The 26,808-nt window shown below is 37.4% G+C and overlaps 1 protein-coding gene across 1 annotated transcript in view; it reads right to left on the minus strand.

The window, feature by feature from the left end:
• The window catches only part of ANKMY2 (ankyrin repeat and MYND domain containing 2), a 41,782-nt gene that overhangs the window by 7,032 nt on the left and 7,942 nt on the right, over nucleotides 1-26,808 (minus strand). Inside the window, exons 2-8 of the mRNA XM_065938618.1 lie at nucleotides 25,207-25,271; nucleotides 19,958-20,096; nucleotides 16,972-17,070; nucleotides 11,372-11,532; nucleotides 6,106-6,320; nucleotides 4,974-5,109; nucleotides 667-795 (exon numbers count right to left, since the gene is read on the minus strand). Of these exons, the coding sequence (XP_065794690.1) occupies nucleotides 667-795; nucleotides 4,974-5,109; nucleotides 6,106-6,320; nucleotides 11,372-11,532; nucleotides 16,972-17,070; nucleotides 19,958-20,096; nucleotides 25,207-25,271 (944 nt within the window). The remainder of the gene's footprint in view (nucleotides 1-666; nucleotides 796-4,973; nucleotides 5,110-6,105; nucleotides 6,321-11,371; nucleotides 11,533-16,971; nucleotides 17,071-19,957; nucleotides 20,097-25,206; nucleotides 25,272-26,808) is intronic.

The raw sequence follows: 26,808 nt of genomic DNA on the forward strand, positions 1-26,808 counted from the left end.
GTAAAGGTAATGAAACTGGAGAAGAAGTTTCTAGCAGAACATGATGGGCTGCAGAAGAATGTGCTGAAGAATTTCAACCTTAAAAACAATAGGAAATTAACATGATCTACAGGGTGAAGTGAACGTACAGATGCATGCATGTGGGTAGCATCTGTATGTGAGAAAAATCCATTCAGATATGCTCTTTATAAAGATAATTCTGGCAGAAGTGGGTAGCAGTCCAGAAAGCTTAAAGACTGGTGACGGTCAGAAGGGAGTGAGAGCTTTACAAGGAAGAGCTGATGAAGAGAGAGTAGCTGAAGTCAACACTGGAAGATTTAAGACTGCATATTTATGAGTCGTTGTAGGTTCTCATATATGCACCAGTCTCAGTCCCCTGTGAATAAGTTTTTTCATAACCATTCATTCATTCATACTCTCTTTTTGGGTGTGGTCAGCATAGAAGCTGGGCAACATGTGAGCTGGGGAGAAGAGGGGACAGAACTACACGTATCCTACAGTTCTTTTTCAAAATTATTTTAAAATATTAGATTCAATACTTCATATCTAATATATTAGTATTAGAAAAAAATGCCAACTATTACATTTGTAGAATATTAAAACTCAGTTATCAACTTCGATGAAGTCTAAACATTCAGATGTCAATGAACTGAACTTCACTCTTACCATTCTGCACACTGAGCATCTCTTACTTGCTCCTTTTTCTCCACAGGTGGTGCAAAATTCAACATCCACAAAACCCACTTGACCAGTGATGGCCTGGGTGAGCACAGAGAATGCAGTGGGGTCAGAACCCTAGAGGAAGTAAGAAGAGGGAAAAAAACACAAAACTCTGAAATCACCATGGACAGACTACAGAGAAGACACTTCCAGAAAAAGAGACAAAACGATTAAGGTGAGAGAGAGCCTGCACAGACTTCATGGCACACACACCTTTCTGAGTACACCTTTTTCTGCACCCAGTACATGGGAGGTAAGTCGTGGATCCAGATGTTCAGAAAGAAAAAATTTGGCTCTATTCTAGGATAAACATATTTTTCAACTGGGATTATTCAGTAAGCATACAAAGATTTAAGATATAGGACAATAAACTGAGAGTGGAATTTCCTTCTGAGGATTAAGACAATATATAATACATATTCTGAGGGACAATTTATAGGATACATCACAAATGTTTATCATAATTCTTAAAAGTTTAATGCAATTTAAGTGTTTTAAAGAACTTGTCTATTTAAAACTATTTACTTGATGTGGATCCACAATTCTAATAGATAAAACTATCACCTTTATCACTGAAATGCTCCAAACTCTTAAGATTAAAGAGCTATACATGTGGTTGCATTAGGTTATTAAGAAAAACCAAAAATATGAAAATTATACAGTTATTGAAAATCAGAATGGCTTGCTAAAGAGGATTTATGAAATTTCTTAACAGAGGAAATTATAAGGGCAAATATTTATCTGCCTGGGGTAATGCTATTAAGACCTATTTAAATATTTATCTGCCTGGGATAATACTATTAAGATCTACTTAGAGCAATTACAGGGTATGGAGCTATCATACCTACTCACAACAGTTCTCATTTCTGAGTTTTTCAAATTTGCTTCTTTATTCCTAACTAAAAATGTGGACATTTTCATAATTTATATTTTTATTTTTATTTGCTTTTCCTTTCTAGGAATATTTATTTTACCAGTTATACATAACAAATAACCACCTTGGAACACTGTTTTACACTAGACTCATTTCAAAACCACTTTACTCCTCCTGAAAACAAATAATTACTAAGTTTCTTTTTAGTTCAAGAGTTAAGAATTCTCTTTTGGAATGAAGATAATATAACAGTGAGAAAAAAGAGCTGAAATAATAGCTTGATACTAGTTACAAGTTAATGATTTCATCAGGAATGAATGTCTATGGCAGTTGTGCTGAAATGATAGTGTATCAGATAGTTTGTTCAAAATTCAGATCAATCTATACTTTCTAAATTAGAGTCTCAAAGGATGTGGTCCATGTACCTGCATTATTACAAGTGATTCTGAAACATACTAAAAGTCTGAGAATTACTGGTACTTAAATGTTTTTACAATTACATGTTCATGTTCAAATATTCTTTTCGTAAACATGACTGAGACAGGGTTTTCCTGGTGGCCCAGCAGTACAGAAATCTGCCTGCCAAGGCAGGAGACATGGGTTCAATCCCCGGGCTGGGAAGATCCCAGACACCTCGGAGAAACCAAGCCCGTACACCACAAATAGTAAGCCTGTGCTCTGGATATAAGCCAGGGCCCACGTGTGCTGCAGCTACTGAAGCCCGCACAGCCTACAGCCTGTGTTTCACGACAAGAGAAGACACCCCAATGAGAAGCCCGTGCACGGAAACCAGAGTAGCCTCCACCATCTGCAGAATATTTGCACAGAATGAATGTCTATGGCAGTTGTGCTGAAAAGAGGGCGTGCATCAGAGAGCTTGTTAAAAATTGCCTCAAATAGAGAAAAGCCCTTGCAGCAGCGAAAACCCAGTGCAGCCAAAAATTAAAAATAAATAAATAAAAATTAAGGGGGGAAAAAAAATCAAGACTGAGACATGTTCAAAATCTTTCCCAAAATGGGACTTTTGTAGGAGTCACAAAACAATGGTATTCTCACAAATATACCAGAAGTAAAACTAAAATATTTTTTGCTAGAAATATGGCTATTAACGTGAACTACTGCCTCAGAAAAAAAATTGATGGTACAGCAGAATAACCATGTGAAATCTTTCTTGTCACAATGGAGTGATAAGAATTCTTTCTTATCATACCAAACCTTGTCATCTACTTTGTTAAATATGTATCCTATAAAATCAGAGACCTTAGCTAGCCTTCCAGAAGTTAAAATATACACCTTCAAATGATAAAGCAAAATATCTTCAACAGTCTCATGTTACAATGCTTGGGGAGCATTTCTTAAATAGGACTGTGCCTCACACTTCCTGCTGACCTCTGTGACAAGCAGAAGCCAGTGCTCCACCACAGGCAGCGGTTTGGGCTCAGGCACTAACACTGTCAGAAAATACCAGGGGTGATCTTCATGGCAGCCGACCGTGAGAACCACCGAGTCATGGGACAAGGGTAATACTGCTTCAGAGGCTTCTGAACTTGCAGAATACTGGAATCTGTCAGCAGTCAACAGTGGCTATCTGGGACACTCACAGCCACAAGCATTGCAGATCAAGTCTTTAAGACAGAAGTTTTTAAAGAGAGAAATGTTTCTAAAATGCATTAAATAAATATTATCTTGATTACGGATGACTCAGATCATAGGATAAACATCAAACACTATCCTCTCTAACTACACTGTTCTATGATATAGGGCTAAGATGGATTGTTGAGTCCTACCCTGACCTGCTTTGCCTTTTTAAAAAGTACTCCGACCTGCTATTTTTAGTTTTTCTGTTTTCTCCCTTAAAGGTACAATGTCAGCTACACTTATCAGTGCTGGGTATCACTCAGCAGCCACTGTTAATCGCTTCTCTGATAAGCTTATGCTTTCCAGCTCTAGACCAATTTCATTTTCTTGCCTGCCTAGGACAGGAATATGAGTTTGAAGGATATGATTTTGAAGGAAAGATGCCTTGCAACTGTGAGGTCATTAGCATGTGCATGATAATCCAGATGGCTAAAGAATATTGGGTGGAAAAATGGGAAAGGATTTGGGTCCCTAGTCCACTGTACCAGACTGGGTCTGCCTACCTTTGGGCTTCTGAGTATATGTAAATTAAAAAAGCTCTTATCTATTTAATTCATGGTTGGCTGGAGTGTGACATGCACAGCCAAAACACATTTCATAGTTGATAAGCTACCCTCATAACATGCTAACTTTAAACTTCCAAAAAACTTAAACACCAAATAGCCAAGCGTATTAAACAGCAAGCAGAAAGAATCTCTATGTGAAATCATGGCGAACTCTCAGGAATAAATCAATGCGTGAACTTCATGAAATCATCTTGTCTGCTTAGGTTTTTCTTCTTTAATAGTTCTGAGTGGATGAAATCTTAATGTATAAAAGGAGCACCTGGAACTCATTTTTTGTTCTGATTTTTTGGGCTGAGAATGATACAACAGCCTAGAGAAGGCTAGAGAAGAGCAGACATTGTCAGAGGGAGGGAGGAAGGCATGAATGGTAACAGTGTCAGGATCAGTTTCTTGCCTATTACACAAAGGCTGATAAGCGATTCCACTGAAATGTATAAAACCGTAACTGGTATAGATAAGGTGATCTGAAAGGTATCCAAAATAGGGAAGGCAGGAAGTGTCTTTAATGCCACTTAAATAAATACATGACGAAAGTAAGTAAAGAGCAGATAATAAAGTTCAAATTTACTTCCCATAACTGATAAGTATAAAGAGACTTTTTTTTAATGTGTGGAAAATATATAAAATCAGAGGCATTAAGGGAGGATCTAAGAAGCAGGACATACTTTAACACTGTTTAGCAGGATACACAGTGAGTTTTCCCATAACTCATCCTCTCACATCCCCCCGACAGGAAACCATCAAGGTAGACATTCAATTCCTACTTTCCATCTAGTACGGGATTTTATGCTGGTTTTTCAGAAGCTACATGTGAAAACAAACGTGGGTCTGTATTACGTACTGGGTGTGATCCCACCGTTGAGGTTTCACCAAATCATTAAAAATGTAAGTATCCACTATAACTATAATATCTATATTCTGACCTAAGGAAATACTGTGTGTATTAAACCACAAACTATATAAATGAAAGAAGAGGACTGACGGAGGGAAAACGGATAAACAGAAACAGTGTTAGCAGGCAAATTTATCTCCATGTTTGTTTCTGAAATTTTCCTTCAGATAATTATGCCTTTATTAGGTAACTAAATAATGCTAAGGAGAACATGCCTCTAATTATATAAAATATGGTAATTAGGTCCTACTAACAGAGTTAACCTAGTTAAGAAGAGCCTTACGATTTCGACAGGAGCAATGCTTCGCACCAGCTGCTGGAGGAGAGTAGCTTCACAGTAAGGAAATTTTCTGATACTTTCTCGAATGATCTTTTCTTGATATACTGGAAAGCCATCAGAAGCTCGGCCTTTTAACAAGCTGAAAGATAGTTTTAAAAGAGTAACTGGAATCGAATTATCAAGCATTTCCTCCCAGTTGAACACATGAAGTTGGAGTAGTTCCTTCCTTGCTCCCTGGGCCTCCCTGGTAGGTCAAAGGGTAACAAATCTGCCTGCAGTACAGGAGACCGGGGTTTGATCCCTGGGTTGGGAAGATGCGCTGGAGGAGGGGATAGCAACCTACTCCAGTATTCTTGCCTGGAGAATTCCATGGACAGAGGAGCCTGGCGGGCTACAGTCCGCAGGGTTGCAGAGAGTCAGACATAACTGGGTGACCAACACTTTCACTTTTCTTTGCTGCTTAAGATTTTCACTGTGTAGTCACATCATGAGGATTGATTCAATTCAAACTGCTGTTCCACCTGCCCATTAGGCCAGGTCTTATCAGGTTTAGGCGCCCAGGGATGTATTTAAAAAGGTGACCCCTGACGTAAAACATACTAGACATTTATCAGATTAGCTAGTTACTTATTACCATGGCAGTTATTTGAACAAAGAATGTAAACTCTGACTAAGTCACACCCTTCTGACTTAGTTCTCTTTTCTTAGTAAAATCATGAGAATCTGACCCCTGGTAGTCAGAGAACAAGGCCAACACACAGCCTTCCCAGTTACGGGAACACAGATACACTGAGGGCTGGGATCAACCTAGAGCAGCAGTTTCGGCATAGCATACCTATCGTCAAATCTGGACTTGGGCTACCTTCTAGCTGTATGATTTTACAGATGCTTTTTAACCTCCCCAAACTTCAGATTCCTCACCCATAATTTAGGATGGCAAAAATGTTGTAAACAGTACAGAACGGAATAATCAATCTAGTTTTAATAGGGCCCCTGGTTTCTGACGGATTAAATGTGATCTCAACAATAACAGCTGCTGCTAAAATGTTTAATTTTTAAATCCATAACGAGATTTCGTATAATAAAACATTACCCATTTGAGTGTTTTTTATACATGACATTGTAAAAACTGTACCTTTTGATCAGAGTGTCCAATTTATTCTCTCTGTCTTTTAAGAAGTTAATACATTTCTGAAAGATACAGCTGATGTAATGCATTTTCATAGCCAGTACTTCATTCATGTCTCTTTGCTTCATACATTTCTCACAAATCAAATCCATCACCTTGTAGCATTTATTCAGAGCTGCTTCTTCTGCCAGCAGAGGATTCTCATTTATAAGCATCACAATCTAGAAGAAACCCCAGTGAGCTTAGAAATTCCACGAGAGGCTTTCCATGCTCAATTTAGGCAGTCAGTTTTGATTACCAAATAAAGTCTTTCTCATGGTCACATATTTACTATATTAATTCAAATAAGAATGCAAATTGCCACTGATCAAGCTGTAAAACTAATAACAGAAGGACATCATGAAATCTCTTGAACTCTGAATATCAAAGTTATTGTGTGATTTGCCCTCCAGTTAAACTAAGTATTAGTTGGCCACTTGGAATCATGGTTTCTATATCTGTTAAAAGCACTTTTACTCACAATAAAAGTGTTAGTCACTCAGTCATGTCCGACTCTTTGCAACCTCATGAACTGTAGCCCTGCAGCCTCCTCTGCCCATGGGATTCTCCAAGCAAGTACTAGCGTGGGTAACCATTCCCTCCTCCAGGGGATCTTCCCGACCAAGGGATTGAACCTGGGTCTCCCACATTGCAGGCAGATTCTTTATCACCTGAGCTAGGGAAGCTCTCTTACTAAAGATAAGCATGGCATATTTGCACACCCTTTATATATAGAAACAAATAACAGAGCAATCATTACTTTTAGCTAACATTACTGAGTGTTAGGATTTCATGGCTAGGAAAACCACAATTCTCATTCATTCTTGTTAATTATAAGGAAATGAGGTTTTTTTACAGGCAGAAGTCTAAAAATAAAAGGTGTATTGATTACTAACTATATTTCTCTGTGGAAATTTTCCTAATATGCTTCTAATCATTAATATGAATAGATGAAAGAGGAAAGCAAAAATAGCTTTAAAAAGGGGATAATTAGAGAGTTATCCAGTATTATGCAAGAGTCCTACACTTCCTAAATATGCACAGATTAAGCCCAAATTCAGTGTAAGAAGGAGTATTTTCTTCTTTATTGATTGCATAAGACACCTGTACAAATCCATATGACAAAACAGTAATGTAAATATGTGGGAAAGAGGCACAACTGTATTCTCAGAGCAGAAAGTCATGCAGTATTTGTTAACCTCTGTGTCACAGTAAAATACCTATCCCAGGTAACTGAAACAGATGGCAGATTCATGAATCAGATCCTTTTCTTTAGACTAGGAGTAAGGCAATTGTTAACTTAAGGAAAAATCCATGCCCAAGCTTCCCACGTGAAAACTGAACATAAACTAAATGTTCTTGTCAAATTAAAATAGGACTTTACTTATTTCTGACCCTACTAAATTGATACACAGCCCAATATTTTACTTCAAATATAGCACTCAATAATAAACTAGACTTCATGAAATAAGTATAATCAGAATCCTTATTGATAAATTTGCTGACAACTTCCCTTACCATTATACAAGTTAAAAGCTAACTTGTGGCAGAGAAGAAAAGAATCATTAATTATTCATATTTCTCCTATCAACTGCCATCACTTGACGCCATTTGCTCAATATTTTGTATACATTATGAATCCAAGTATTGGATCTAAACTTGCATGTGAGAATTCTTAAAAAAAAAAAAAACCCAAATAGAACCCAGATTAATGATTTTTTTATTTAAGACATTAGACTTTATTTACTTTATAATATTCAGCAGTAAACCCCATGGATCATAGCCTGCCGGGCTCCTTTGTCCATGAAATTCTCCAGGCAAAAATACTGGAGTGGATTGCAATTCCCTTCTCCAGAGGATCTCTTGGACCCAGGGACTGAACCCAGCATGTTCTTTACCATCTGAGCCACCAGGGAAGCCCAAACACAGTGAAAAAATGATATATATCCACAGCTCAACCACGAGCTCATGGAAGCATTTATCATAGCTGTACACGAAAGAATACTTGAATTAGTTTCCTTCCTTTAGTCTCTCAAGCATTATAAAGGGATATTTATTACAAAGGGAAACATTATTATTAATAATTACTGAGGATGAATAAATAAATTCTGGGCTTAAGAATCATGTTAATAATAAAAAAACAGGATCACTGGCACACATCTATCTCCTGATCACTTACGGACCCTGCTAACCTCTATTGTCACTCTTCCTCCTGCCTCTGTTTTTCTCCATTATAAACGTCTATATCCTGGGCATCAGCACAACTCCCTAAGTCCCTGCTGAAAACAAACACCCTTATTGCCATAGCAGCCACTTAACCTCCTCACCAATGTATTTGTGTTAGGTACACTGTGGCAAAAGGTCCACTGTTGGATCAGGTGTTGTCCTGTGCTTATTTTTAAAGGCCTTTGATTTGACTGGTGGCTATGAGTTACTTTTTTATAATATGCCCTCTGAAGACCCACGCCAGCTTGAAAAGGGGTAAGGCAATGAAAATGGGCCATAACCAAAGCAACTGGGCAGCTTTTGACTAAAGTGTGGATAAAAAAAAGTTTTCAAGCAAATAGACTATATCTACAAAAGGCAAGGTCTGGTCTGAAAGAAGGTGCTATAATCAGAGCAGTCTCTCATAAAACCAAGTGCTCTAAAAAATAAAATGTAGGCTATTTTAGTTTACAATTTGTCTGTATAAATATACCCTTAATCTAACTTACGCAAAACATGTGCCTTTAAAGATAATTGCAGGTACAATAATTCTTGAGATATTTAACCCTGAGAGACGAGGTTTTGTGTAAACATCAAAAATTACTCCACAGACCCAACTGTCACAATAACTGAAATTACCGCAATCTCAAAGGGTGGAAACAGACGTAAGACACAGTGAATCAGAAACACATAGAAAACTTCTTTAAATCAATCAAACCCAAAATATCCTGTAATGCAGTGGTCCCCAACCTTTTTGGCACCAGGGACCGATTTTGTGCGAGACAATTTTTCCACGGGGGAGAGGGGGATTGGGGAGGAGATCGTTTCAGGATGATTCAAGGGCATTACCTTTATTGTGTACTGTACTTCCATTATTATTACATCAGCTCTACCTCAGATTATCAGGCATTAGATCCCAGATGTTGGGGACCCCTGAGTCACACTCAGACTGGAGGGGGAGTGATGAAGGCCTTATAAAACCACGCACGTGCTCTACATTGAGAAATGCTGTATGCCTAGGGAAACTCCTGTTTTCCCACCCCAGCCCACTCCACTCCAAGAAAGAACACTACAGAGACAACGTCGTCATTTCCAGGAGTTCTCTCTCTCCTGCATGTGCTGGCAGGGAAAGAAGACTGAAACAGAAGAGGCTAAGTATTTTTCTAACAGTTAAATTCTAAGTCCTATAAAATTTCCACTAGAAACACAAACACCTGTTCCATGGCAGAATTTCTTTTTTTGCCCGGCGAGGATCACAAGTGTTGCATCTAGTGGTTCTTTCAAAATGTTAAGTAATACATATGAGTTCTGAAAAATAAAAACAGAATAGATTGCACTTGTCTGTTGTGTGGGAAAGGATCTGCTACTTTGCCATCTCTCTTGATGGTCCAGAACATTATTAAAACTTGGGGGAAAGGCCACATGAAAGATATTTACCTGTTTGTTCCTCAAGCTTCAAAAGACCATATGCCAAGAGATGCAGCAATAAAGTAATAATATTACATACAATTTATAACTTACATCTTTAAGTGTGTGTTAATCTTCAAAAGAGTTACTTCATGAGAGCTGTCCACTTACTCTAATGACGATCAGTATATTCCAGATTTTTCTTTTGTAACATACTAAGGAAATCCATTTCAGTACATTATAATAACACTTTGTACTAAGGGAAAACTTCAGTTTTTGACCCAACATACATCTTGCTCAACAAATAGTTCTCAGGACTTTCCTGGTGGTCCAGTGGCTAAGACTACACTTCCAATGCAGGGGACTCGGGTTAAATCCCTAGTCAGGGAACTAGACCCCACATGCCACAACTAAGACCCAACATAGTCAAATAAATACATAAATATTAAAAAACAAACCAAAGAAACCCCCAAATAGCTCTGAATTACTATCAAATCTATACATTATGAATGAAGGCATAAGGCGGACACTGAAGTCTGAAAAAGGTCAGTGCTGTTTCCTGAGATGACTCACGGAAAAAATTATATTCTTTTGGATTAATTTTTTAAAACATAATCATTTTATAAACAAAAAGGTCACATATGAAATATGAAGAAAACAGCAGTGGGAATAGTTCAGGATAACCCCTGAAGTTTACCAGTTATACTATGTGAACTTCTGAGCTGGTTCACAAAGTTTGAAAATCTGTGTGATTTGACTATTTACTGGAAGAACTGTACTACTTAAATGCATCAGATACCTACTTGGATGAAAGAAATGTGTTGATGATTACACTTCCGAACACCGCCTGGAAGGTAATTATTGTACTGGATGCCGCTGGTCCCTCACCCAGATCCTGTTACCAGGTCCCCGCGACTGTGACTTTTGGCTGCTGTGGCTCAGAGCTGCCTCCTTCCTCGGGGAACTGCCTTCATCCAGAGAGAGCCACCTCGCTTGGCACCATCTGGGCGGCTGTCCTTGCCCCCTGGGGGCAGACGTCAGCCATGACACACTGATAGAGGAAAGCCTGGCTTCGTCGCCTCTCTGGAGCCGCTAATAAACGGAGCTCACTGTGAGACGAAGCGGAAGCTGGGTTTTGGCTGAACCCACCTCTCTGCCTGCTCTTCCTCTGGCTCTGGCCTGTGGCCCTCACTCTCTTGTAGGTTTCAAACAAGGGCACTACTTCACTGTATCAGCTGAACGGGAGAGCCTACCACAGGTCTGACATCAACAAAAAGCAACCCAAGACAATCAGGACCCCATATACCAAGAGCAGTTTAAATTCTAAAGCAATATTGATGGGCTTCCCTGGTGGCTCAGACGGTAGAGAATTTGCCTGTAATGCAGGAGACTGGGGTTCGATCCCTGGGTTGAGAAAATCCCCCGGAGAAGGAAATGGCAACCGACTCCAGTATTCCTGCCTGGAAGGTTCCAATGGACAGAGGAGCCTGGTGGGCTGCAGTCCATGGGGTCGCGAAGAGTCAGACACAACTAAGCACGCGCACGCACACACACACACACACACACACACACACACACACACACAATTTAAATAGAAAGCAAATACAATAAGCTACAGTACCTTGACAGGATGAAGATTTGTTGTAGTGATGATTTTGTGCAGTGGGCCTGCCAACTTTGGGGGCAGTTTCGGTTCTTTATCCAGTCCCTGGGGCTTAGTGTAATAATCCAGTTTCTCTCGAGGAAAGAAATTGTTGATTATAGTCACACAATCATGTTGACCTTTTAATAGGAAAATAGGAAATGTATTATCATTCAAAATAAGACATTTTCCAATTTTTAATTATGTTGTTCTGTTTTCTGAAGTAAACACGCATCAACGTCCTTAACTTTTAGGAGAGTAGGGGAGGAAGGGGAGAGGTAAAATGTTTTAGGAAACATCTATAAGCGTGCTTTTCAAAGTCAAGAAATAATCCCCTTTTAAGACACAGAATCTACAAGACATAAGAAGATTATGTGGATAACAACAACAATAATAAAAAAGCAGTGTTCTACTTAAAACTGACCCTAAATATTTAATAAAAATTGCACATAATTTAAATGTTTCTTCTTCCACTCCTACACATATGATGTTCATTCTTCCCTAATCACATCTGGCTTTCTTTACACAAAATTTAAATTTATTCTGTATTAAGTTTCTTATTGTCATTATAATTACTATCCATTTTGTTAAGCTAATCTCTCCTCCCCTTGGATTTGAGAAAAGCTCACCTTCTGGTGAAATGAATTAGAGAAAAAGCTTTTGCTTCTATAAGCTTGGAATCCACACTGTGTCTCCTCACAGATCCCTGTGCCACTTCTGGAAGCCATAACCAGAGGTAAAAACTGTTCTAGGAAAGCAGAACCTCCCCTGGGGAAGCTGGCCGCCTGACTGTGTGTTCCTGCTGCTCCCTCCCCGCTGGCTCCCTCCACGGCTTCTCTGGAGCAAGGAAGTGGCCCCTCTGGACAAGCAGGGCACATCTGCAACTGCAGGCTTTTCCAGGAATCTCGGCAAGACAGACTTCTTCCTCCTTCCTGCCTGATGAGGGCTGAGAGACCTGTGACAGAGTCTTGTGGAGCAGACCCAGATGCCGGGGCTCTACGACAGCGGTCTGCTCTGGGTGGCCCGTGTGGCCCCTGCCCACTTGTGTACCGGTCCAGGGAGCATCTGCTCAATCCTGCTGACAGCAGGTGACTTGCAGGGGGACTGTGCTGTGGGCCAGGTGGATCTCTGAGGCTGGTCAAGTTCTGAGCTTGCCCAAGAGTTCGAGGATAACCCACGAGTTGTGTCTCAGCAGAGGCTGAAATATTTCCTGGCTTGTTGACCCTGGGCCCGTAGGTATAGAGAGATGGCACAGCCCTTCACGGCTCCATCACCCTGTCAGCTTTACCTGCCTGCCTAGGAGATGCAGACCCAAGGGGATCCAATCTCGAAAGACGATGCAATGTCTCCAACAGAGGGCGCTTCCGTGGAACACGTACTGTAACATCTACTCCCACCACTCCACAACCAAACCGTAAAGACAACCACCGAAGAACACAAGCAGATCAGTTATTGTATGTAAAGAGACTCTCATGGACCACAGACAAATTCCATTTTTAAAAGTTAATAGACAAACTGAGAAAGGTAATCCTGGTTACAATGGAGAACTAAAATAGTAATGCAGAAGACAAAGTAGATAAAATATCTCAAAAGAGATAAAAATTAGGATATAGAAATCACTATGGGAAAGATGAGAGAGCTGAAAAAAGAGAGATCCAGGGGAAAAAAAGAAAAGAAATGGAGGGAGAATTAATAATTAAATGATAAAACAACACAATCATGATTTGAAAGCATATTTTAGTAGTGATCATGTATCATTTTTGGTGTTTGATGCTATTTGTAAGTACTGAAACATCACTTTCTTGTTCTTTTTTTAAACCAGAAATCTCCATTATATATAATCTTGAGAAGTCAAACAGTCACAAGAAATACCAAAAATATAAAGTGTTCTGTTTGGAAAGATCATTTTGACCTACATAATTTTCAAGAAGGGAGGAAAATGACAATCAAGCAAATATATTGCAAGCAGCATGTAAACATGACCGCACCAAAATTAACGCAGATAAGTGTGCAGGAATTTACAACTGTATATGAAGAAACTAAAGATGAAGACAAACTGCACTGCTTATTCAAAACACCAGGGAAGCTCTAAAATACATCCAGCTTCAATAAAAAAATATATGTTCCCGATTAAAAAAAAAAAAAGATACTCTGAAAAAGCTTCTCAGCATATAAAGAGACCTACGAAAATTTGAAGTTAAAAGAATCAGAGGCAGAAAGACATAGACTTAGCTTGTAACTGCGTCTTCTCATCAGTCCCCTAATTAGTAGACTCAGAAAAAGTCTTGTTAGCAGTTGGAAATATCTGTGCATAAAAATAATGGCTATATAACAATGACATTATCACAAGACTAGGAGTTTTTTAAAATTACACCTTTGGGAGAAGGAAAAAAAATATGTTATTTTTTTTTCAAGATTTATCTTTCTCATTTTAGATATTGCTTAGGTTATTCTGATATTTTAAATAATCCATCAGTAATTTCTGTAGGAGTGATATACATATATATTTAAAATTTATCTTTATAAGTTCTTAATGTATATTTAATTTTTATAACTGAAATTGTTAAATATTTAGCTTTATTAGTTTTTAATTTATGAATTGGGAATACATGCAAAAAAAAACGGTACTATTAACACAGAAAATAAATGCTGTGAGTGGGAGCTGGGTGGGGACCACTTTGAGTTCCATCGTTACGGTCACTGGACTCGAGTCTTCTAGACTAAATGGGCTCACTGAGTCAGTCCTAGGCAGGATTAGTGAGAACATAAACACAATCAGACACATCCAGTACAATTTTTCACTTTCAAGGATAAACTGAAATTGAAATATACTTCTAGCATAAGAAATGAAAAGCTGACAAAGACAAATCACATTCCCACTTGCAAAACCAGGATTTAGAAAACTGTGGAGTAATGCCTACATATAAGAGAACAGAGCAGTGATACAAGAATCATGAAACTAGCCAAGATACGACTTGCATTTCAGAGAAAAAAGATAGCTTTGGTTATGATGGGTTTCAAACCATGTACAACCTATGTACCATCTGAGAAGGTCCTATCATCAAAAACTAAATGAGAACAATGATCAAGATGGAGCAAAGAGAAAAGAGAGTGTGGAGAAAGAACAGCCGCCCTTGGCAGCAGAGACAGTTAATCCCAATGGGTGGAGACAGCACAACAGAGAAATTATACACTAGATGGTGGGGACTGCTAAAGGAGAAAGAACACACCGTGGATGACACTCTAATAATATATTGGTACTAAAAATTCTAGACTGTCTCAGCCAAGGCCACAGCTAGTGGTAGCGGTGGAGGAGGAAAGGAAAGCCCTGATGCCTGACAAGGCAAACACAGAGAATGTGGAGAAATAAATTGAGTTTTAATGATTTCATCCTGTTGGGGTTGCTAAATGGGCAAATACAATACCTTAAGGGTGGGGCACAGGGTACAGTTTTGTTCGTTTCTAGATAATAACTAAGAAATACAGGTTTAACTGGGAGCGTTGTGAATAGGAGAGTACGTCCTAGTAGAACAGAAAAGCATTCTTGATTTTTTAAGTTAATAAAAACACAAAGGAAATGTACTCTAACGAGGATAAGCCAATGACATTAAGGAAATACATGAAAACACACAAACCATCACCTAAGGGACTTCCATGGTGTACTGGAAAGTGAAGAAAGTTGCAAGAATTTATTTGTATGATCATATTTTTAAAAAATGAAAAAAATATTGCACATATGAGTACAAATGTATATGTATCAACCTGATTGAGGGACGTAAAAGTGGGAGAATGAGTTTTTAATAATACTAACTATGAGGAAAATATAATGTCAACTTGAAAGGTTGCAATGTAATTTTCTATGAAATTAGTCTAAATAGATTAAAATGGAATGAAAACATTACCCTCACTCTAGGATGGAAATGCAGACATTTGTACCTTGAATTTTTATTAACACAGCAGTATTAAAAGGGAAAAAAAAAAGAGAAAAGGCTATTCTATTAATGGTTGAAACACAAACTCCTCTACTACTTTCAGCCCTGTGGTCTGGGGAAAGATACTTAACCTCTATCTGAGCTCTATTTCATTACATCGTGGACATAATGAAAACTTGCAGAGTTAAACAGAATTTCAGATCATCTAATTCCCTGGCGTCATTGTACATATCAGAAAACTGAAGATGTGGCAGTGAAGGGATTTGCCTATTATCTTGGAAATAATTAGGAGCAGATATGAACTAAAATATGAGTCTCATGATTCCTAGCTTAATGTTCTTTTTTTTTACCACACAGACACCCTCAAAATTAGCTGACAGGTGAGGTGGTGGCAACCAGGGAGCCCTTAACTATGGGAGACAAATATTTCTCTGCAATTTGCCCAGCAAGGTCATACCTTTCTCAAATCTTCCTGAAACTGAGTTAAAATAAAACAAGAATATTTGTTTTCATAGAGCTGTAAAAAAGTGACTCTGTGACTGTTTGACTTAATCAACTGTACCTACTCTGAGTAGCTTTAAGTAATACAATAATAAACTTTAATACCATATATAGTTAACTGTCCCCTCTATCTGATTAATTCCCCCTATATCTCAGCTTAAAAGTAATTTCTCTCTTGAAATTCCTTGGAATGGGAGAGAAGATCCCTTCCTTTGATGTATTTCTATGCAACCCTTAAGTCATACACTGGAGTATATTTTCACACAGTTATTCCTATTAGTCACCTAGTGCCATAAATACACAAACATCCTGTTTTATTCACCAAAGCATCTAGAGTGATGCTTGATCTATAGGTTGTGAATGTTAAGTATCTGTTTCATGAATCATTAGGTCTCACAAAGCTATTTACTGTATTCCCAATAAATCAGATGTTTCTATTTTTGCTTTTATATCAGTGGACTCTGCTAACTGCCAACTCAGTGGGGCCAAAATACCCAGCATCAAATATTCATTCCCACTCTCTTCTAAACCCCCTATATCAAGTAACAGGATTAACATACCAAGAAATACTGGACACACACAATAAATGTTTATGGTTGCTGAGGATGATACTGAAACAGCTGTATATTGTATCATCACTAATACTCATTCCTAATCATTGTTATAATTATTATAAATAGAAATAACTGATGGCCTTCATTGAGAGCTACAGTTAAAGCTCTTTAGGTCTATCATCTCATTTAATCCTTTTAATAATCATGTAACCATTATACTGAAGATCAGAATCATTAAGTAACTTCCTATTAGGTGGTACAAACAGAATGTCGACCCAGATCGTTGACACCACAGTTCTTATTCTTAAATACTAGGTTTAACTACTTCCTTAGGGGAGTAAACTATCCTCATTCAAGCATTTGACCGCAACAGAAAGGCCTCACCACACTATCTCAGAGTGGAAGTTTGAAAAAGCTTGTTCATGTTCTCCAAAATGTCATCCGGTGTTTCATTAAGTTAGACTAAACTGTAAACGTTTGCTTTTTAAAAAGGAAACATGGCAGTATTCACACTCTGAGAAGCAAAGGGGCATTTTTTTCCATGGGGGAAATTTGGGGTATAATCTAATGTAACACTGCCCTAAAAACTCACCCACAAAGGCTGCCATCTGAGCTGCTGTTCTTCCCACAGAGTTGACAACATCTGTTTCGGCACCAGCTTCCAGCATTACCCAGGTGATGTCTTTATTACCTAGAGTTGAAAAGAAATATTTGTTAAAAATAAGGAATGCTCAATTCAAATACTGCCTTTTAAGTACTCCATACTGCTTTTTCCCCACTTAGTTTCAGGTTTCTATCTAGTGGATATTTTCATTTTCCCCAAAATATTTATCATAACTACAATAAAAAATAAAATGAGACAGAACCTACAGAGAAATCAACCTTATTGTCTAGAAAAGAATAGAAAACATGAAGTAGTACAAAAATGGCACAGAATTGAATATCACTTTTTTTAAAAAACAAGACAAAGTATGTTTTTCCTTGCTTAGGATAAAGCCAAAACAAAACAAAACAAAAAAAAAACAAAGATAGAAAAAAGAAAATGAATCAAAGTCCTCACTAATGTCTACTAACTCATCCCCTCCCTTACTCCTAGACGCCCTGAGATAACTGCTGACAGCCGAGGACCTATCTTTCCATGCTTTGTCCTGTTTAAGCATTCAGTTATTTTATTTGCATTCTTTGACTATAGGAATCATTACAGATCATTTGCTATTATAAACTATACTCAGTGAATAGGACTTTCCGTTACTTTCTGCAAATTTGAATTATGATTTCCTTAGGAACAGTTCCTGGAAAACATTGTAGGATCAAAGGTTATGTATATTTTAAATGCATTTTACCAGGCAGCCTCCCAGCCAGGTTAAGCTCATGTGCACTCCCCAAAACAGTACACAAAAGTTCCCACGCCAATGCTGGGCTTCACCACTCCTCCTTAACCTCTGCCAATACCGTAAGTGAAAAACTATCATTTGTTGTCCTAATCTGAAGTTCTCTGATTGTTCGTGAGAGCGGTTTTGAGTTTTTTAGTCAGTTGTATTTCTTTTGTTCCTGTTCAATTTTCTTTCTAATTGTCTACTGTAGTATTTGTTGTTTTCCAATTGATTTATAAGAACCCTATATATAATGATATCACCCTTTAAGATGTTCAAGTTGGATTTAGAAAAGGCAGAGGAACCAGAGATCAAATTGCCAACATCCACTGGATCATCGAAAAAGCAAGAGAATTCCAGAAAAACATCTACTTCTGCTTTATTCACTATGCCAAAGCCTTTGACTGTGTGGATCACAACAAACTGTGGAAAATTCTTAAAGAGATGGAAAAACCAGACCACCTGACCTGCCTCCTGAGAAATCTGTATGCAGGTCAAGAAGCAACAGTTGGAACTGGACATGGAACTACAGACTGGTTCCAAATCGGGAAAGGAGTACGTCAAGGCTATATATTGTCACCCTGCTTATTTAACTTTTATATAGAGTACATCACTAGAAATGCTGGGCTGGATGAAGCACAAATTGGAATCAAGATTGCTGGGAGAAATATCAATAACCTCAAATAGCAGATGACACCACTCTTATGGCAGAAAGCAAAGAAGAACTAAAGAGCCTCTTGATGAAAGTGAAAGAGGAGAGTGAAAAAGTTGACTTAAAACTCAACATTCAGAAAACGAAGATCATGGCACCTGGTCCTCAGTTCACAGCAAATAGATGGGGAAACAATAGAAATAGTGAGAGACTTTATTTTTTGGGCTCCAAAAATCACTGCAGATGGTAATGGCAGCCATAAAATTAAAAGATACTTGCTTCTCGGAAGAAAAGCTATGACCAACCTAGACAGCATATTAAAAAGCAGAGACATTACTTTGCCAACAAATGTCCGTCTAGTCAAAGCTATGGTTTTTCCAGTAGTCATGTATGGATGTGAGAGTTGGACTATAAAGCTGAGTGCCGAAGAATTGATATTCTTGAATTGTGGTTTTAGAGAAGACTCTTGAGAGTCCCTTGGACTGCAAGGAGATCCAACCAGTCCATCCTAAAGGAAATCAGTCCTGAGTGTTCATTGGAAGGACTGATGTTGAAGCTGAAACTCCAATATTTTGGCCACCTGATGCGAAGAACTGACTCACTGGAAAAGACCCTGATGTTGGGAAAGATTGAAGGCAGGAGGAAAAGGGGATGACAGAGGATGAGACGGTTAGATGGCATCACTGACTCTACGGACATGAGTTGGAGTAAGCTCTGGGAGTTGGTGATGGACAGGGAGGCCTGGCGTGCTGCAGTCCATGGGGTCACAAAGAGTCAGACACAACTGAGTGACTGAACTGAACTGAACACCCTTTAAGACATGTAATAACTATTTTCTATATTGTTTAATTTATATTTTAACTCTATGTAGGGTATTTTCTACATATGGAAATATTAAGATTTTATGTAATTAAATTAGGCACTGTTGCCCTTTTTGAAATCTATATTTTATGTTATGTTTAGAAACGTCTTCTAGTTCCAAGATTAAAAAACTACAGATTACTGCTTTCAAAGCATGATGATATTATATTACATATTTTCTTAAAAACTGCAACAAGTACAGATAATTCCACTTAATTTTAGATACTTCCCAAATTGTCTTCATTCAACAAATTATAAGAAACATGAATCAGAGTAAGTTTCTAAACAGATCATCCTATTTCATACAGAAATGTCAGTGAAGCAAATTGCTGTATCATAGCAGCTATTTTGTTAAGAGAACAATAAAGAAGCTTCAGTATTAGTTCAAAATATAAAACTATAGAACATCAAAGGAACTAACTTGTAAGAATAACAGATCAAGCTTCATGACTAAACAAAGCATACCATCAATAGAATCAGGTGATTTAAATAACTAAAGAAACATCACCAAATTAACTATATAACATATTTCATACATTGTACCTTTTCAAAACCAATTCCCATCATGTCTTTCCATAAGACATGATCTTAAAATTACTACAACAAAAATGCACTTAATTTAAAAATATACATATAACAAATGTGTATAGGTGACTGTTATTAATGTATTAGAATAAATGCTAAAACTTCACCAGAAAGTGCAGCAAACATGAGGGCTGTGTATCCATGTTCATGTTGATGACAATTTACATCAGCTCCATGCCGTAAAAGTAATTTGCACATATCAAGTTTTCCTTTATATGCAGCATGCATTAGAGGAGTCATTCCATTCTTTAACAGAAAGGGAAAAAAATATTAATTTTACTTATTTACCTTTCCCCCGCCTATGAACAATTTATGCAATTAGAACAATTATGCAATTAATGCATAGAATTGCAAGAACTGCAATTATGCAATTAAGTTAGAACACAAAATAAAATGAATTAATAAAATCATCTTTATAATCTACATTTTTATACTCACTTCCCACTTGGATCTTCTATAAACTGCTAAGGAAAAAAGATAGTTTCATTACCTCAGCTTTTCAACAGATTAGCAAACAGATTCAGAGAAGAATTGCTCAACCTCACTTAACTAATAAAATGGCCAGGGCAAGACTGAAAGTAAATTTATCAGAGCTCTCATCTCTCCTACAGGTAGCTCTTGGAGAAACAAATGAACAAGCAGATATAAACGCACTGCAAAAGAAAAGGAAAAAGTAAGGAAAAACCTTAAATAGAATGTTTATCAAGGGGAAAGTTGAATATGGTATATCCATAGCATGGAATATTATTACGTACTTATTGAATTCATCTGTATCTACTGAATTGAAGAAATTTTCACGAATTACTACTGCCAATGAGAAAAACAAGATGCGTATGACAAAACCCATTGAAATGTTGTGAAGTAATTAGCCTCCAACTAATAAAAAAAAAAAAAGAAAAACAAGATGCAAGAAGTGTCTATTAGAATGCCCTCATTTTTAAAACAATGATCCTCAAAATCACATTGATATTTTAATCATAAATATGATTTGGTCATATATATGATTATATGGAGAAATGATCAGTAGTATTTACACCAGGCCAGTGTTTAGTCCCCACATGTTTTGTCCACATCCAATGAACATACAACCTTATATGTTAAGTATCTAAAACCATTTGGTGGATGAATAAATGAGCTGTTTCCTATAAGTAAATTTTCTCAGAACCCAGAAAAGAGACTCTGTGAGTGCTAGAATTTCAGTTGTTTTGGGTGAAAACCTGTCTAAAATATAAAATCGCATTTTTGGCAAATTTTAGAATACTAACATAATTGAATTGTTTTTAATGATTCTAGACTATTTTTATGAACATAGTCCTCCATATTATCAGAGGTATGTTGACGTGAGAATTATCAGGAGGATGTACAAGAGGCAACTTAGTAGAAGCAGTCAAAGTTTCCTGACAGCAGTAATGGGAAAATGATAAGGGAGTAGTTTTAAAAACTTTAGATATGATGACATTAAAAATAATTAAAGTTTCTGTCCCATAACTCTTAAAGAATTCATCAATATTAGTCTACTAAGTTATAATTCTATTATCATTAAAAAAAGTATTCATTCAGCAAATACTTACCGAGCGCCTAAGCTATGTCAGACAAACCTGTGCACTGTGGGTATCAATGAACAAAGCCATGCCCCTGAAGTCTAAGTCCTGGGCACTTAAATTTTAGGAGGGGTGACAAGGCAGATGGTGGTAATAAGTGCTATAGGGAGACAACACTGCGTATGCGGGAGAGGGAATGCCAGAAGGTTAGGGGAGGTTATTATTTTTAAAAGGACAGTCAATGAATATCCCTCTGCCAAGGCGGCATTTTGAACAAAGCCCTGGAGGAAGGATGTAAATATTGAGTAACTAGAAGAAGAACGGGCTCCCCCAGTGGTTCAGCGGTAAAGAATCCTCCTGCCAGAGCAGGAGATGCAGGTCTGATCCCCACATCAGGAAGATCCCCTGGAGAAGGAAATGGCAACCCACTCCAGTATTCTTGCTGGGAAATCCCATGGATGGAGGAGCCTGGGGCACTATAGTCCATGGGGTTGCAAAGAGCCGGACACAACTCAGCAACTAGACAGAGAAGAATGCTCCAGTCAAGAGCCTGCAAGAGTAAAACTCATGGTGTTCTGTGTTCAAGGAATACCTAGGAGGCCAAATCTGCGTGCAGCTCGCTCACAGAATGTCCAGGACCTCTTTGTCTTGATCCCAGTGCTCCTAGAGTGTGTTAGCCGCTCAGTCGTGTCCGACTCTTTGTGACCCCCATGGATGGTAGCCCACCAGGCTCTTCTGTCCATGGAATTCTCCAGGCAAGAACACTGGAGTGGGTTGCCATTTCCTTCTCCAGGTTTAAACATATATAGGATAGTATAGTATAGGAGTGTGTCTAATGTTTTAAACATTAAATAGGATGCCAGTGCTTGTGGAGGGTTTCCAGAAACTCATTCTTTTATTAAGCTACAGAAGAGCCATTCTACCCTAATCTGTTAAAGAGTTTTTACCCTCAGTAGCTAAATTTTATCAAATACATTATAATATCTATTGAGATGATCTATAGATCATTTCTCTTTTACTTTGTAAAATAGTGATTTACATAAGATTTTCTAAACTGAACCATCCTGTCATTCTTGGAGAAACCTTACTTTGTTAAGTCTTATTATTCTTTTGATACACCACTGTAAAAAGTTGCTAGTATTTTATATAATGTTTCTGAATCCTTATTTACAAAGTGCACTGAGCCCACAGTTTGCTTGGGCTTCTTCCTATTTTGGAATCAGCATTAGGATTATTTTATCAAATGAGTTGGGCATCTGCCCATATTTTTATGAATTAATGGTACAATCTGTGTAAAATGAGAATTAAATGGTCCTTGGACATTTTGTAAAACTTACTCAGGTCTGTAGCTTTAAAAGGTAGTTGGCAGTTAAATACATTTACACAAATCTTTTATTTTCCATTTTTATACTTCTATATGAGATGAATACGTTCATTTTAATGTTTCTACAAAATCACTACTTTCATATAGGTTTTCAAATGAATTAGCTTAAACAAAAAATTTATGACAATTTTTTTTTTCTCACTACAGGTTATGCTCTCACTTACTTCCTTGGTGTTCATATATATAATTTTCTTGCTTCTACTTTCAGAATGGTCTATTTTTTGGGGGGTGGCTGGGGGTGTCATTCCCACTGGCCCCCACCCAATCCCATCACCCAGCCCTAGTCAACCACGAATCTGCTTTCTATATCCTGGACTTGCTCATTTCTGAATTCTCCTATAAATGAATTGTATAATATTTAATCTTGTTTGATTGGGTTATTTCACTTGGCAGAATTTTACCTGACATTCACCATGTTGTAGCATGCACCAAGATGTCTTTCCTTTTTATAACTGAGTAATACTGCATTGCATAGATACACTATACTGTGTTTATCCACTTATCAGTTGATGGATGTTTTGAACTGTTTCCACCTTTGGCACTTTGGCTGTTATGAATAATGCTGCTATAAACATTCATGTTCAAAATTTTTGTATTGCCATATGTTTTATTTTTCTTAGTTATATACCTGGATTGCTGGGTCATATATGGTAACTCTTATGTTTAATCATTTTAGGAACTGTCAACCCATTTTTAAAGAGCAGCTGCACCATTTTACATTCCCACCAGCAAAGCATGAGGGTTCCAGTTTCTCCACATCCTCACCAATACTTGTTAAACATCTCTTTTATTTTCACCATCCTAGTGGGTATAAAGTAGCCCCTCACTGTGGTTTTGATTTGCATTCCCCTGACAGCTAATTTTGAGCCTTTTTTCATGGGCATATTGGCCATTTGCATGTTTTCTTTGAAGCAATGTCTATTCAGATCCTTTGCCCATTTTTAAATAGGGTGATTTGTAATTTTTATTATTGAGTTGTAGGGGTTCTTAACACATTTCAGTTATAAATCCCTTACCAGATAGGATCTGTAAAACCATTCTGTGGGTTTTCTTTTTACTTTTTTGAATGGTGTGAAGTACAAAGGTTTTCATTTTTGTTTTTTCTTTCGTTGCTTATGTTTAGTGACTTCATTTCCTGCATTTTCTGAGTATACTATTTTTCATCTAATTTCATGAGTTGAAAGCTCAGAACACCACAAAGATTTAAAGTACAATAATAAATGCTACAAAACTTCCTCTGAACATGATTTTGGCCACATGACACCAGTTTTTGATCAACAGTAGGTTTTGATAAATATTGTGCTTTCAGCTATAAATAGTAGGTAATCTCTACTTCTATTTCTTCCATTAGCCAAGAATTATTCATAATTTTAACAAGCGCTTGGGTTATATGTTTTATTATTTGGATCAAATTTTTATTTTCAGTGTTATATTACATTTGGTAACCTTGTTCAAAATTAGCTAAAATTTTCCTATACAAATTAGTATCATTCACAGGCAAATTTTTATCAGTGTTCCACGTAAAATGGAGATGTACTATTTCTGTCTTATACACAGTGCAGAGACCGTTAGGTTATCCAATTTTCTAACCCTTGTATACTCCTACTTAACCAGAAGATGTTTTAGTGGTCTTACAAATTTCTCCTTTGATTTCCATCTTTTTCATTATGAACCTCAAAGCTTATAGGCTTATTAGTGAAGGCTTAATGCTGTCATGTTCTTGGAGGATTATTAATGACATATAACAAAGCATCTTCATCTTTTTTTTGTTAACCTGGGTTAACAAAAGATGGGTTTTTTTTTTTTTGTTTTTTGCTTTAGCTTTATTTTGTCTGATATTAATTTTGCTATCCATGTGTGGGTAAAGGGTTAACAAAACACTTGCTTTAATGCATGAGAAACAAATTCAGCTAACTGTCTACAGTACTAGAACTGTCCTGCATAATAGTGTAGCTACTAGCCACACATGGCTAATGGTTGCCATTCTGGACAGATTGGAAGAGAAATTACCATCATCTCAGAAAGTTATTTGGGATACAACTGTTGTATAATGTAGAGTTTAGGTTCAGTCAACCTTCCCTAGAAGGAGAATTGCTGGATTGAAGGTATGCATGTTTAAAAATAAGAAATATTCTAAAAATTTTTTCCAGAATGTGATGTCAATTTATACCTAATCCATTAGCATATATAAGTCCAGTGTTTCCCAAACTTCATAAGAATGATATAGTATTGGTTTAATTGTCACTTATTTGATTACCAGTAAAATTAAACATTTTTTACATGCTATTTGTCTTTTGCAACCTGTCTTGCTAATATTTGCTTTAGAGCTTAATATAATTTGAGGACAAATGCTAGAAAACAACTCTTACTATTAGATTTTATATATTATCTATAGGAGGTAAAACATCTTATTAAACATTTTAAATTTTACCTCATCCAAGCAGTTGACACGAACATTCTTGCTGGCTAACAATGTTCCAGCTTCTTGGACAGTACCTTAAAAAAAGAAAGAAAGAAAATGCAAAGTTTATTTATCTTTAGAAAAGAATCTAACACCAAGGAAACAAACTTTAAAGGATTATCTGTGAAACTAAGATGAGTCAGGTTAGTTGTTAAGAAATAAAACATCAATCACACAGTATTTCTTCCACAAAGTAATTATTCCCAAGAACAGACTCATAGAGACTAAAATAGCTCCATCTTGCTTTTACTTCCACTGGCCTCAGAGTATATTAAATTGGCTGCATTTTCCTTTTGGCAGTAATACAAAAACCACAAGGCATAAGACTTTTAATACTGAAACAAATCTTAAAGGGCATCTAATCCAACCCATCTAAAGCTTAAACTGCAGTCAATGTAATAACTGGGGTTCAAAATACAGTCAGTATTTATATACCTTGTCGCCACTAGGCCCTGTGAATTGATGGCATGCTTGTAATAGAATTCTTGGTTTGGAAACGCTGAGGTAAACGTTATCTTTAAAGCCTGGTACTATATAAAAGTGCCGTTACGGCCAGGATTCAGACTCTCATACTCAAAGTCATCTGATATAAAACTAAAGGTCAGTTTCTGTAAATTTGTAAATAAGCTGTAATTGGGCCACAACTGTCAGGCTTTCCAGCCATCTATAACACATACTGACAGAAGCAAGTAGTCTCAGGAGAAAATGTTGCTATTATCATCATCAGTAGAAGCCAACCACATGTTCTGCCAAAAAATTTCTTGTGTGAAGGGGAACAGGATAATGAAATTGCACGTTCTCAGGGAGAAAGGATGAGCTCAGCCTCTCCTCTGAAAGGACATAGAAGAACTGAAGCATTCTCAATGAGGAATTACTTCTTCTTTTTAAATTTAGAATTATAGTTCAAGAATATGCTAACGTCTGCAGTTCTTCCAGAGTTAAAGGTGGAAAGCAGAATCGAGTTTAGCCTGCTTCTTTCTACCTGATCTGCTTCTTAGGCACATAATCTGAGTGCTCCTCACCAACAGAGGGGAGACACAGAAATGTCTCCTAGAGTGATACTGCAATAGCTCGGCTGGGGACATGTCAAGTGAGTGATCTACAAGGCCCTGGACTATGACAGCTATCCCGGCAATAGTTCAATTGTCTGACCCTGCAGTCCATCTGAGGGGCAGCTGTTATCACTGGTTGAATGGCTATAGCTACAGAGGGGGAGGGGAAAGCCTTCAATCACGCAAGCAGGTTCTGTACAGAAGCTTATCCATACCCATGGTTTCTCACCAGAGACTCACACATCTTTGGAAAGGAATTAGAACAAACTCTAGCATCCCAGTCTCACTTGAGGAAGATGCTTCAGTTGAACCTCATTATCCACTGAGGAATAAGTGAAGTTACTTTTCATCCAACCAAGAGATGTTTACGGAGTAAAGGAAGAATACTATAGGGACTGGGATCATGCCAAAGCCTGCCATATGTTAAGGGAAGGATGGGAATTACAGTCGTAAACACTTGGCTCATGTTAGGGAACAGGCCGATAATTCTATAAACGTTGAGCCCACGTGCTAAGAATAT

This window comes from Muntiacus reevesi, chromosome 6 (genome assembly GCF_963930625.1).
Source record: "Muntiacus reevesi chromosome 6, mMunRee1.1, whole genome shotgun sequence".
Lineage (NCBI taxonomy): Eukaryota > Metazoa > Chordata > Mammalia > Artiodactyla > Cervidae > Muntiacus > Muntiacus reevesi.